This window comes from Oncorhynchus masou, chromosome 32, assembly GCF_036934945.1.
Source record: "Oncorhynchus masou masou isolate Uvic2021 chromosome 32, UVic_Omas_1.1, whole genome shotgun sequence".
Classification (NCBI taxonomy): domain Eukaryota; kingdom Metazoa; phylum Chordata; class Actinopteri; order Salmoniformes; family Salmonidae; genus Oncorhynchus; species Oncorhynchus masou.
In genome coordinates, this window is record NC_088243.1 from 68,415,499 (window position 1) to 68,429,977 (window position 14,479).

At 40.8% G+C, this 14,479-nt stretch overlaps 1 protein-coding gene across 2 annotated transcripts in view; it reads right to left on the reverse strand.

Moving 5' to 3' along the window:
* Nucleotides 1-14,479, reverse strand: part of LOC135526510 (follistatin-related protein 5-like) — a 211,914-nt gene that overhangs the window by 69,015 nt on the left and 128,420 nt on the right. For both annotated transcript variants that reach the window (XM_064954946.1, XM_064954944.1), the window contains exon 5: nucleotides 2,696-2,892. In XM_064954946.1, the coding sequence (XP_064811018.1) occupies nucleotides 2,696-2,892 (197 nt within the window). The remainder of the gene's footprint in view (nucleotides 1-2,695; nucleotides 2,893-14,479) is intronic.

The window sequence follows — 14,479 nt, forward strand, 5'->3', positions numbered from 1 at the left end:
GCTAAGTCTAGACAGTAAGTCTAAGTCTGGTATTTTGGAATCTGGGGTTTGCTTTTTTCTTGTACCTTTTCCCCCCGTCTCCATTTTTTGGTGCTGAAACCCGGGAACCAACCATGGAACTTGGATTTCTAATGTTACAGCATAGAGCATGCAATGTAACGCGATCAATTCTCTTTCTAAGTATGTGGTTTCTAACCTAAACTCAATTTCACATTTAAGTTTGACCTTGATTGTCTATTGATCTCTTATTTCTGGAAGTAAATATGCTGAGGAAACCTTTTTTCATGGTGCAAAGACCTGTTATGTTTTGTTATGTTTTATATAAGGTTTGAAATAAATCACATCTCGGGGCGACATTCACTCATCCATCATTCTAGATCAGCTGTCATAAAGCTTGACAAAATGTTACTGCTTAATGAATCATCCTCTACTTTGTCTTTTTCCCTGCAGCGTTTTGGCTATGCTTTCTGAACACTTATTGAACTAAAAGTGTAAGCTATGTAGAATGATCACAATTTGTTTGACGATTGAACCTCATTAGTTACATTTGAAAATGTTCTTTACGCCATCTGTGTATGATAATGCACTAGAAATGTATTGAGCTCTGTCACTTCACAGTGCATTACAAGCATTCATAAAAGTCTATGTCTCCTTTTAGAAAATCTATAACAATACTTGAATGGCAATTGTTTGCATTCATATTGCATTACATAGGTACAATTGGTTCAGAGAAAGTATTATCAAAAAACATGGTATTCCAAAGTATTCTCTGGCTTCCTGATTGTCCCCATGGCAGATGGTTTGATTAAGGGAGATGGTAATATCAGAGTGGCTGTGTGTCACCCTAGTCTTTGATGATTCTCACACCATCTTTTAAATGTTTTATGTCCCGGCCTGAAATCAAACCATCTTTCCCATGCTCTGTAGTTGATGTTCGGGTTGGATGTACTGGCAGAATCGACCCATCTGATTGCAACAACATAAAGAAGGGGATCAGTGTCTGAAGATTGTGTGGAGGGAGGGAGTGCACCACCCCCTCCACCCAGACATGCACACACACACAAGCATGGAAGTACACAAACACACACACATACCCACACATAAACACACACCATGCCAAGCCTGAACCTTTTAACTAAACTAACAAAATGACACGCATTATGTTAGAGAAACAGCTGTAACGTGTGTTCGGAATGCAGCCACAGTCCGTGTCAAATTAACACCCCATTTACAGAGGCGACGGGACATTAGACGGTCAGTCAAATGTAACACCTCTTTTACAATGAACAATTACACAAATAGCAGACTCGTAAACGAGGTCTGAAATTATCGGTCACATCAAATTTGTATAATTTAACATGGCAAGAGTGAAGAGCGAGGAAATTAGTTATTTTACTGATTGAATTCTCGGCCATAAGTGACCTCTGTAATGTGACATAGATTAAGGTCAACTGTGTCAACGTCTGAGATTCAGAATGAATGACTGTGGTGTGCTTTTGTAAACAAGACATTAAAAATGTTGCCTTAAAATAGCTACAACACGTTTGTACTGTATACCGTATGTACTGTGTGTCAACATCACCATATGCCTCAAGGTTTAAGAGACTGTAGCATTTTCCTGTGAGGAATGCTTTAAAACCAACATGGCGTTACTCAATCTGTGCAGTGGATGTTTATGGACAGACTGACATTCAAACACTTGGATAGATGATGGCTCAGAGCTTGGTGTCTAGCCCTCAGTGTCATCCGTAGTTTAATACCTTTGGTATCTATGGTTACTACCTAAAGCAACTTTCCAATGTGTCAACGGGGCATATTTGCATATTCAAAGAAAGCCTAACACTTTATTTCACCCACTTTGCATTGATTTGTGCTCTCATCTCTGAGCTGAAAGCCTCGCTGTTATGTAAAAAAAAAATGCAAATGATATGAAAATATAGTTTAATAATATCAGAGCTGTTGGCAGTAATCAAATGGGGCACTTTGTATAAAAAAGGTGAATGCATAAGAATATGAATCAAGCTAGTTTCCTCTCTCACATCATTCCAATAGAGACTGGCGGAATCAGAGTGCCGCTGGATATATTAATATGAAACTGACCTGAGAGCAGTTTAAAGGTTATTTAAACCAGCAGTAGTTGCCTACCTATTCATTATTTTAAATGCATGGCATATAAACTAGTCCTCAGGTACTGTGAAACATGTATTTATTATTCGTAAAATGTCGTCTTTTCTCACAAAAGCATCTCAATTCTTCCTTTTCAACCACGCTTTCTGGCAACAACAGTCAACAGTTAGCATTCTCCCATGAGCAGAAAGTTCCTTTCACTTGGATTATTATATTTCGAAAGATTTAACGGCAACTCTTTGCACCTCGCTTTACGAATTAAAGACCAAATGAAGGGAATAAAATGGAAAATAATGCTGAGAGCATTAAGATGGCTCATAGTAAACTCCTAGTATAGTAAACACAATGTTCTGTTTGTTTAAGCTTTTCAATTCAGGGAAGGTGTGATGGCATGGCTACTGACATATGGGAGAGACATTTACTGTGGATTTATAATCTACCCTCATGTCCACACTTGTGACAGTTCGCTACTCCTTGGTGTGTAGCAAACACAATGTTGGGATGTCGTTGGTTTTCCCTTTTCTTTGAAGCACTTATTGACATCCAAGTCCCACCCTCATCTCCTCACCTGTGATAGTTCACTACTGTCTACTCTCCTGCTACCATCGGCGTCGAAGCGCTTAAACACAACATCGACCAGCTTCTTCCTGGTGGCCATGTTATTTTCATGGCTTCCCTGGTTGCCGGTTGCCATGTATCTCTGGTCATACATGTCCAGAATCTTGGTCTTCAGCCTCTTGTAGTCACTCAGTCTGCAGTTGTCATCTGAGGAACAACAACAAGAGAGAAAAAGTTAGTGTCTACCATTTCCGAATCATGTAAGACACATATTAAGTCAATGGGCACACCTGTGTGCTAATGAGTCTCTGTTAATGCAGAATACTAAGGTAAAAGCTTTCATGAAAGGAGCTGTTTGAGTTAGAAATGTCAGTTGTGTCACTTCATATGTAAACCACCCAGTACATTATGCAAACAGTACACTGTAATTCAAATGTCAGTTGTGTCAATTCATATGTAAACCACCCAGTACATTATGCAAACAGTACACTGTAATTCAAATGTCAGTTGTGTCACTTCGTATGTAACCCCTCCAGTACATTATGCAAACAGTACACTGTAATTCAAATGTCAGTTATGTCACTTCATATGTAAACCACCCGTACATTATGCAAACAGTACACTGTAATTCAAATGTCAGTTATGTCACTTCATATGTAAACCACCCAGTACATGATGCAAACAGTACACTGTAATTCAAATGTCAGATGCCTTGTTTTCCACATAATATGTAAAAAGAATTACATGTGAGGCAGAATGTTTTCCTTCTTATTTTGGTCTCTGACAAGGGAGTGTTATTAAGCTCTTAACTTGACCATGTGTACGATATCAATTAATTATGTTAATATTCTGATCAAAAGCATTGCCATTCAAATCATAATAGCAACAACCTCACATGATCACATTATTTTTTTTGTCAAACCTACCTGACATATTTAACATAACTGTCAAAAACCCACCAGGGAATACCTAACACTCATTAAACTTCATCCTGGAATACACTGTTTTCTGTATTGCATGTTCAGGGGGGGGAGGGGTGCATCAGCATTGTGAGTGTGCTTAATGGCAATGCTTTGTATGACTGCTTTCCTTAAGATACCATGAACAATGACTTCAAACTTACAGCATTGCACCACCAAAAAAGTCACATCAACGTCAACAGAAAGCCATCGATGAGCGAAATCATTGCTCAATGTCAAACACCAACTCTGACAGTAGGAGGAAAGCTTATGATTTGTATTTGCAATGCACCATCACAGGAGACTCGTCAAAAGAGTCAACTACAATAAATATTTAGCATAGAAGAGTTGCGAGCAAAAAATAATGACTGGAACTTGTTGTTCCAACACATGACATATAGTAAAATTTGTTTTCTTGTATGTAGAGAAGTGTCACTCTCATAATGACTGTTCCATTGGCTGTTGTCAATTACGAAACACCTGAATAGACGTTGCTTTCATCCAATCCAAAAAGAAAATGCTAAAGTATGAAAGAAAGTTTCAGGGAATGTTTTGAGTTACTTTAGACAAGTGTTCTCAGCAGTGGCGTAACACATTCAGTGACAGACAGTCATCCCAAAGCTGGAGCCTTCATAGACACAGCCTCTCCAGGACTGTGGCATCACCTGTTACAGAGTGTGACTGTGCACCATTTGACCGCCAAGCTCCGCACATCATGAAATTGCCTCATTTTTGACAAGCCTTGGTGATAGAAAAGCTGCCGTCCTCAGAAATGGCCGAATGAATAAAAGATAAATGGCTGCTAGCCCTAGCCCAGGGGATATGAAGGTCAGTGTCATCAAAAGCCCTGGACACACAGGGACAGACAGACAGACAGACAGACAGACAGACAGACAGACAGACAGACAGACAGACAGACAGACAGACAGACAGACAGACAGACAGACAGACAGACAGACAGACTCTCTTTTTATATAATACAAACACACACAGGTACAGACATTAGTGAGTATTCATTAAAGGGATTCTTAAGTATTTTGGCAATGAGGCCCTTTATCTACTTCCACAGAGTCAGATGGACTTCTAAAATGCAGTTTGAAGGAAATTGCTATCTTGTGTTGGCGCAATGTCTATGGGTATCAGCTTGCAAGGACTTCCTATCATTGCGCTAATGCTAGTTAGCATTGGCTCTTCCTCCTCATTTCCAAAATCCCAAAGTATCCCTTTAACAGCCATGGTAGCAAATAAAAAACTAAACTAAAAATATATACTTAATGGGAAAATGTGCTACTTTTCAACCTTATATTCATTATCTCCACCACCATACCAGTGACTACATATGTGAAAACAGCGTGTTTCTATTATCTGTGTTTAAAAATATAAGAAGTTCCTAAAAAATGTAATCGCGAATCTCATAAAATGTGAAGGAATACCCATACTTACACACTGTATATTACATACTTAATGAGTATATACTACATACTATATACTAGTAGTTCATTTTAGAATACCGTAAACAAACAGTATCCTTTCAGTTGAGCGTACTAGCTCTTTGTCGGTCTACCTGAAGTTGATGCTGTTGCTATGCAACCTCTTGCTATGGAGGTTAACATAAATTATTAGTTAGACATTTTACAACATCGGGTGTGTTCCTAAATTCAATCTGGAGTGCCAGAGTGTGCTCTGTAAAATCAGAGCATTGTCAGATTGTTTGTTTGTAAATTAGGAGCATTTCACTCTCGGAGCGCACACTGGATGCTCAGGCTGAGGAGTAGGGTTGATTTGAGCATTCTGACCTTACAACGGCAGTCAAGCATCTAAGCTAACATTGGCTAGCTTGCTAGATACTTCCAGACACAAATGAGGCCACTCTGACCATTTTACTCGCCCTTGCAGAACTGGTTTGGCAGTTTTCATGTTATCCAGAGCGTTGGTAACTGTACTGTAACTGTGCTGATGGCACCAATTTAATGACGCTTTTTTGCCAACATTTAACGACACTGGCCATATTCAACGGGTGTTGGGGAGCTCGTAAATTCATTATTCTGTGCTGTGGTACACTCAGACGAGAGTGATGTGAAATTAGAGTAGATAGCCAGAACAAATGTCCATTGAATACGCACAACGACTATACCATTATGCTAAGCTAAATTTGACGGGAATAATCAAGTCAATAAACATTGGGTAGTTGGTTAGATAGCCTATAGTTAATACACTGGAAAGTTTGATGTATAAGTAGCCAACTAACGTTAGGTAACGTAAACTCGTACATCGCCTTGGTCCGTACAATTGCCCTTATTTTAGCGCCCCAAAAACATAATACTTCCAGATCAAATGTAATGTCAATACCATTGTAAAGCACAATTTCTCCCTTTTCCAACAGAATCAATTACATGACTGCCCATTTATGCATAATTCAAGCAGGCAAACTAATGCAAACTAATGCGTGACAGTGAGAAGGAGAGATGTGTAGGAATTTTCGTGTAGGAAAATTGCTTTTTTTTAACTCGATCTGTCCAACTTTTCACCTTATCGCCTCTAAAATGTACATTAAACACTATAAAGAGTTTATATAATGTGTCATTTACATACCTAATTGAAGGTTTGTGTCAAATTTGAATCAGGTTTTTAGGGCAGTGCTAAAGTGATTATAGAAGTAAACAGCAGCTTTGAGAATGATGATCGCATGCAATGATGACGCAAAAAAATTACTAGGTATTCCCCCACTTACCCCTGTCACTGTCCATTTCTTGTTTTTAAAGGATGAGAGAAGTGTTTGAATGTTGCGGTTGCGCACATTTGTACGGAATGGGGTGAGTTTACGTTAGCTAACAACAAAGCTAGCTAGCTAACAACAAAGCTAAAAATTTGTCAGCCAATATAATGTGTAAGTTAACTTATTTGAAAAGTCATAACTTTATTACATTGCTCAACATTTTCTTAACATTTGTCATAATTAGTTAAAGCAATGCATTTGTATCTGCTCTCGTTGTACTTCGGCTGTATATTTTCAGCCATTTTCTTCAAATCTGAAAACAATGTGAAGCCACGTCCATTTCCTGAAGAATTTCATTATGGGCCCTAAAGTACAGAAATAGTGTCCTCTGTGTGTATACTTCATATTTTTGTGAATTTAGTATGACATCCAGGGACTTTGGCATACTAACTATAGTTGAAGTCGGAAATTTACATACACTTAGGTTGGAGTCATTAAAACTAATTTTACATCCACTCCACACATTTCTTGTTAACAAACTATAGTTTTGGCAAGTCGGTGAGGACATCTACTTTGTGCATGACACAAGTAATTTTTTCAACAAATTATTGAATTTATAATTCACTTTATTACAATTCCAGTGGGTCAGAAGTTTACATACACTAAGTTGACTGTGCGTTTAAACAGCTTGGAAAATTCCATAAAATTATGTCATGGCTTTAGAAGCTCCTGATTGGCTAATTGACATAATTTGAGTCAATAGGAGGTGTACAGTGCCTTGCGAAAGTATTCGGCCCCCTTGAACTTTGCGACCTTTTCCCACATTTCAGGCTTCAAACATAAAGATATAAAACTGTATTTTTTTGTGAAGAATCAGCAAGTGGGACACAATCATGAAGTGGAACGACATTTATTGATATTTCAAACTTTTTTAACAAATCAAAAACTGAAAAATTGGGCGTGCAAAATTATTCAGCCCCCTTAAGTTAATACTTTGTAGCTCCACCTTTTGCTGCGATTACAGCTGTAAGTCGCTTGGGGTATGTCTCTATCAGTTTTGCACATCGAGAGACTGAAATATTTTCCCATTCCTCCTTGCAAAACAGCTCGAACTCAGTGAGGTTGGATGGAGAGCATTTGTGAACAGCAGTTTTCAGTTCTTTCCACAGATTCTCGATTGGATTCAGATCTGGACTTTGACTTGGCCATTCTAACACCTGGATATGTTTATTTTTGAACCATTCCATTGTAGATTTTGCTTTATGTTTTGGATCATTGTCTTGTTGGACGACAAATCTCCGTCCCAGTCTCAGGTCTTTTGCAGACTCCATCAGGTTTTCTTCCAGAATGGTCCTGTATTTGGCTCCATCCATCTTCCCATCAATTTTAACCATCTTCCCTGTCCCTGCTGAAGACAAGCAGGCCCAAACCATGATGCTGCCACCACCATGTTTGACAGTGGGGATGGTGTGGTCAGGGTGATGAGCTGTGTTGCTTTTACGCCAAACATAACGTTTTGCATTGTTGCCAAAAAGTTCAATTTTGGTTTCATCTGACCAGAGCACCTTCTTCCACATGTTTGGTGTGTCTCCCAGGTGGCTTGTGGGAAACTTTAAACAACACTTTTTATGGATATCTTTAAGAAATGGCTTTCTTCTTGCCACTCTTCCATAAAGGCCAGATTTGTGCAATATACGACTGATTGTTGTCCTATGGACAGAGTCTCCCACCTCAGCTGTAGATCTCTGCAGTTCATCCAGAGTGATCATGGGCCTCTTGGCTGCATCTCTGATCAGTCTTCTCCTTGTATGAGCTGACAGTTTAGAGGGACGGCCAGGTCTTGGTAGATTTGCAGTGGTCTGAAACTCCTTCCATTTCAATATTATCGCTTGCACAGTGCTCCTTGGGATGTTTAAAGCTTGGGAAATCTTTTTGTATCCAAATCCGGCTTTAAATTTCTTCACAACAGTATCTCGGACCTGTCTGGTGTGTTCCTTGTTCTTCATGATGATCTCTGCGCTTTTCACGGACCTCTGAGACTATCACAGTGCAGGTGCATTTATACGGAGACTTGATTACACACAGGTGGATTGTATTTATCATCATTAGTCATTTAGGTCAACATTGGATCATTCAGAGATCCTCACTGAACTTCTGGAGAGAGTTTGCTGCACTGAAAGTAAAGGGGCTGAATAATTTTGCACGCCCAATTTTTCCGTTTTTGATTTGTTAAAAAAGTTTGAAATATCCAATAAATGTCGTTCCACTTCATGATTGTGTCCCACTTGGTGTTGATTCTTCACAAAAAAATACAGTTTTATATCTTTATGTTTGAAGCCTGAAATGTGGCAAAAGGTCGCAAAGTTCAAGGGGGCCGAATACTTTCGCAAGGCACTGTATGTCCTCTGATCTGATGAAACAAAAATAGAATTGTTTTGCCATAATGACCATCTTATATTTGGAGGAAAAAGGGGGAGGCTTGCAAGCCGAAGAACACCATCCCAAAAGTGAAGCATGGGGGTGGCAGCATCAAGTTATGGGGTGCTTTGTTGCAGGAGGGACTGGTGTTCTTCACAAAATAGATAGCTTCATAAGGAGGTAAAATTATGTGGATGTATTGAAGCAACATCTCAAGACATCAGTCAGGAAGTTATAGCTTGGTCGCAAAATGGGTCTTCCAAATGTACAATGACCCCAAGCATACTTCCAAATTTGTGGCCAAATGACTTAAGGACAACAAAGTCAAGTATTGGAGTGGCCATCACAAGCCCTGACCTCAATCCCATAGAAAATGTGTGGGCAGAACTGAAAAAGCGTGTGCGAGCAAGGAGGTCACAAACCTTTTTCAGTTACTCCAGCTCTGTCAGGAGGAATGGGCCAAAATTCACCCAACTTATTGTGGGGGGCTTGTGGAAGGCTACCCAAAACATTTGACCCAAGTTAAACAATTTAAAGGCAATGCTACCAAATTCTAATTGAGTGTATGTAAACTTCTGACCCACTGGGAATGTGATGAAAGAAATAAAAGCTGAAATAAATCATTCTCTCTACTATTATTCTGACATTTCACATTCTTAAAATAAAGTGGTGATCCTAACTGACCTAAGACAGGGAGTTTTTCCTAGGATTAAATGTCAGGAATTGTGAAAAACTGAGTTTAAATGTATTTGGCTAAGGTGTATGTAAACTTCTGACTTCAACTGTAGTGCCCTAGCTAGGTTATCCATGTGTATTACCCAATTTTTTTTTATTAAAGTGTATTTTGCCCCAGCTATATTGTCTAGTGCCCCAGCTATGTTATTCTAGTTAGTACCCCAGCTATGTCACTGTAGTGTCTAGTGCCCCAGCAATGTTGTCTAACGTCCCATCTATGTTATTCCTAGCGTCTAGTGTCCCAGCTATGTTATCCTATCTAGTGCCCCAACTAAGTTATTCTAGTGTCTAGTGCCCCAGCTATGTTATTATCATATCTAGTGCCCCAGCTATGTTATTCTAGTGTCAAGTGCCCTAGCTATGTTATTCCAGTGTCTAGTGCCCCAGATATGTTATTATAGTGTCTCGTGCCCCAGCTATATTGTCCAGTAACCTAGTTATTGTGTTATAGTGTTTAGTGCCTATAATAACATAGCTAAGACTCTTGACACAGCGCAATATTGGACTGATCTGGACTCCTTCACTTTGTTGATTGCCCCCTCTATATCTGTTCTTCAGTTTGTTCCCTGTGTCAGCATTAATGTCGTTATGTTTTTCATGTCCAGACGCTGTCCTGTCTTGTTTAATGTCTGTTTATTAATTAAATGTTCACTCCCGGTACTTGCTTCTCGGCTCCAAGTGTCTGTCCACACAGAATGCTGACAGCATTTGAAGCATCAGAGAGTTTTGTTTTTTCTTTTGGTTGGTGAAGTCGGGTCTGGGGCCGCTGTCGAAGAAACCAGGGCTGCCTCAGCTGGCTCGAGAGGTTTCCTTGCCTCGGATAGCTCGGCAGGCTCCCACCCCACGTTATGCCTCAGCCGGCTCGTCAGGCTCCCACGCCTCGGCCGGGCCATCAGGCTCGCCCAGGTGGGATGCAGGGTGGCACCCCTAGAGGGGGATACTGTCACGATTGCTCCCGTTCCCCCTCTATAGCACTTGAGGGCGCCAGGTGGCCCATCTTTACGCACACCTGTCACCATCATTACAGGCATCAGCGGAATATTGGACTCACCTGGACTCCTTCACTTTGTTGATTTCCTCCTCTATATCTGTCTGTTCCTCATTTTGTTCCCCATGTCGACATTAATGCCGTTTTGTTCCCCTGTCCAGATGCTGTACATGTTTTATTTCTTGTCCGTTATTTATTAAATGTTCACTCACAGTACTTGCTTCTCGTCTCCCAGCGTCTGTCCTTACACTATGTTATTCTAGTGTCCATTGCCCCAGCTATGTTGTTCAAGTATCTAGTGCCCCAGTTATGGTAATATAGTGTCTAGTGCCCCAGCTATATAATTCTAGTGTCTAGTTCCCCAGCCATGTTCTTCTAGTGCCCCAGCTATGTTGTCTAATGCCCCAGTTATTGTATTATAATGTTTAGTGCCCCAGCTGTGTTGTCTAATGCCCCAGCTATGTTATTCTAGTGTCTTGTGCCCCAGGTATGTTATTATACTGTCTAGTGCCCCAGCTATGTTATTTTAGTGTCTAGTGCCCCAGCTATGTTATTTCAGTGTCTAGTACCCCAGCTATGTTATTTCAGTGTCTAGTGCCCAAGCTATGTTATTGTAGTGTCTATTGCCCCAGATATATTACTATAGCGTCTAGTGCTCCAGATATATTACTATAGCGTCTAGTGCTCCAGCTATGTTATTCTTGTGTCTAGTTTAGCATCAATGTTATTCTAGTGTCTAGTTCCCCAGGTATGTTGTCTAGTGCCCCAGCTATGTTATTCTAGTGTCTAGTGCCCCAGCTATGTTATTATAGTGTCTAGTGACCCGGCTATGTTATTCTAGTGTCTTGTGCCCCAGCTATGTTATTATGGTGTCTAGTGCCACAGTTACGTTATTGTAGTGCCTAGTGCCCCAGTTATGTTACTATACTATCTAGTGCCCCAGCTATGCTGTCTAGTGCCAGCAGATCCACAGATGATGCAATCTCAATCACACTCCACACTGCCCTTTCCTACATGGACAGAAGGAACAGCTATGCCAGAGACCTGGCAGTGTGGTTCCAGGACAACAATGTGAGCAAGACAAAGGAACAGATCGTGGACGACAGAAAAAGGAGGGCCGAACATGCCCCCATTCACATTGATGGGGCTGTAGTGGAGTGGGTCGAGAGTTTGGTGTCCACATCACCAACAAACGATCATGGTCCAAACATACAGTCGTGAAGAGGGCACAACAATGCCTTAACCCCCTCAAGATTTTCAAAAGATTTGTCATGGATCCCTAGATCCTCAAAAAGTTTGACATCTGCACCATCGAGAGCATCATGACCAGTTGCATCACCACCTGGTATGACAACTGCTCGGCATCCGACCGTAGGCGCTACAGAAGTTAGTGCGTACAGCCCAGTACATAGAGCCTCTTCACCCTCAGGAGGCTAAAGAAATGTGGCTTGTCACCTAAAACCCTCACAAACTTTTACAGATGCACAATTGAAAGCATTCTGTCAGCTGTATCACTGCCTTGTACAGCAACTACACCGCCCGCAACCGCAAGGCTCTCCAGTGGGTGGTGCATTCTGCCCAATGCATTACCGGGGGCAAACTACCCACCCTCCAGGACACCTACAGCACCCAATGTCACAGGAAGGCCAAAAAGATAATCAAGGACATAAACCACCCGAGCCACTGCCTGTTCACCCCGCTATCATCCAGAAGGTGAGGTCAGTACAGGTGCATCAAGGCAGGAACTTAGAGACAGAAGCTGTTTTCAATCTCGAGGCCATCAGACTGTTAAACAACAATCACTAGCACATTAGAGGCTGCTGCCTATAGGCATAGACTAGAAATTACTGGCCACTTTAAGGAATGGAACACTAGTCACTTTAATAATGTTTACATATCTGGTATTACTTATCTCATATGTAAACTAAAAATAACTTCACAGACCTTCATTGTAAAGGGTTTAAACACTTTTTTCCATGCTTGTTCAATGAACCATAAACAATTATTGAACATGCACCTGTGGAACGGTCGTTAAGACACTAACAGCTTATAGACGGTAGGCAATTAAGGTCACAGTTATGAAAACTTAGGACACTAAAAAAGCTTTTCTACTGACATTGAAAAACACCAAAATAAAGATGTCCAAGGTCCCTGCTCATCTGTGTGAACATGTCTTAGGCATGCTGCAAGGAGGCATGAGGACTGCAGATGTGGCCAGGTCAATAAATTGTAATGTCCGTACTGTGAGATGCCTAAGACAGCACTACAGGGAGACGGGACAGACAGCTGATCGTCCTTGCTGTGGCAGACCACATGTAACAACACCTGCACAGGGTCGGTACATCCGAACATCACACCTGCGGGACAGGATGGCAACAACAACTGCCCGAGTTACAGCAGGAACGCACAATCCCTCCATCAGTGCTCAGACTGTCTGCAATAGACAGCGAGGCTGGACTAAGGGCTTGTAGGCCTGTTGTAAGGCAGGTCCTCACCAGACATCACCGGCAACAACTTCGCCTATGGGCACAAACCCACTGATTTGGAGGCGGAAGGACAGTCATGGTCTGGGGCGTCACAGCATCATCGGCCTGAGCTTGTTGTCATTGCAGGCATTCTCAACGCTGTGCGTTACAAGGAAGACGTCCTCCTCCCTGATGTGGTACCCTTCCTGCAGGGGTTGGATCAGAGGGTGAGGGCTAGAGCCATTCCCCCCAGAACTTGCATGTGCCTTGGTGGAAGAGTGGGGTAACATCTCACAGCAAGAACTGGCAAATCTGGTGCAGTCCATGAGGAGGAGATGCACTGCAGTACTTAATGCAGCTGGTGGCCACATCAGATACTGACTGCTACTTTTGATTTTGACCCCCCTTTGTTCAGAAACACATTATTCAATTTCTGTTAGTCATATGTCTGTGGAACTTGTTCAGTTTATGTCTCAGTTGTTGAATCTTGTTATGTTCATACAAATATGTACACGTTAAGTTTCTTGAAAATAAACGCAGTTGAAAGTGATAGGGCGTTTCTTTTTTGCTGAGTTTATATACTGAACTCTGTACTATTCTACAGTATCATAGTCACTTAATGTTTACATATTTGGTATCACTCATCTCATATGTATATACTTTTTCTATTCTTTTCTACAGTACCTCATTCACTTAAAAATGTTTACATGTCTTGCATTACTCATCTCATATGTATATACTGTTTTCTATATTATTCTACTGTATGTTAGTCTATTCCGCTCTGACATCGCTCGTCCATATGTATATAGTCTTAATTCATTCCTACGTAGATTTGTGAGTACTGTGTATATGTTGTGTAATTTGTTAGATATTTCTTGTTAGATATTACTGCACTGTCGGAGCTAAAAGCACAACATTTCGCTACAGCAGCAATAACATCTGCTAAACACATGTAGGTCCAAAAGGCTCGTTACCAGCTTCTACCCACAAGCCATAAGACTGCTGAACAATTAATCAAATGGCCTGCCAGACTATTTACATTGACCACCCCCCCTTGTTTTTAACACTGCTGCTACTCACTGTTTATTAGCTATGCATAGTAACTTTACTCCGATGAACATGTAGAAATGACCTCAACTAACTTGTACCCCTACACATTGAGTCTGTACTCCTACATATACAGTTGAAGTCGGAAGTTTACATACACCTTAGCCAAATACAAACCTCTTAAAGCTAGGGGGCAGAATTTTCACTTTTGGATAAATAGTGTGCCCAATTTCAACTTCCTGCTACTCATGCCAAGAATATAAGATATGCATATTATTCATATATTTTGATAGAAAATACTCTGAAGTTTCTAAAACTGTTTGAATCATGTCTGTGAGTATAACAGAACTTATGTAGCAGGCAAAACCCCGAGGACTAACTGTTCAGAATTTTCTTTTTCCAACTCTCTGTTCCCTATATTGTTTTTGCCATGGGATATTTCATAGGAACCTATTTCCAGTTCCTA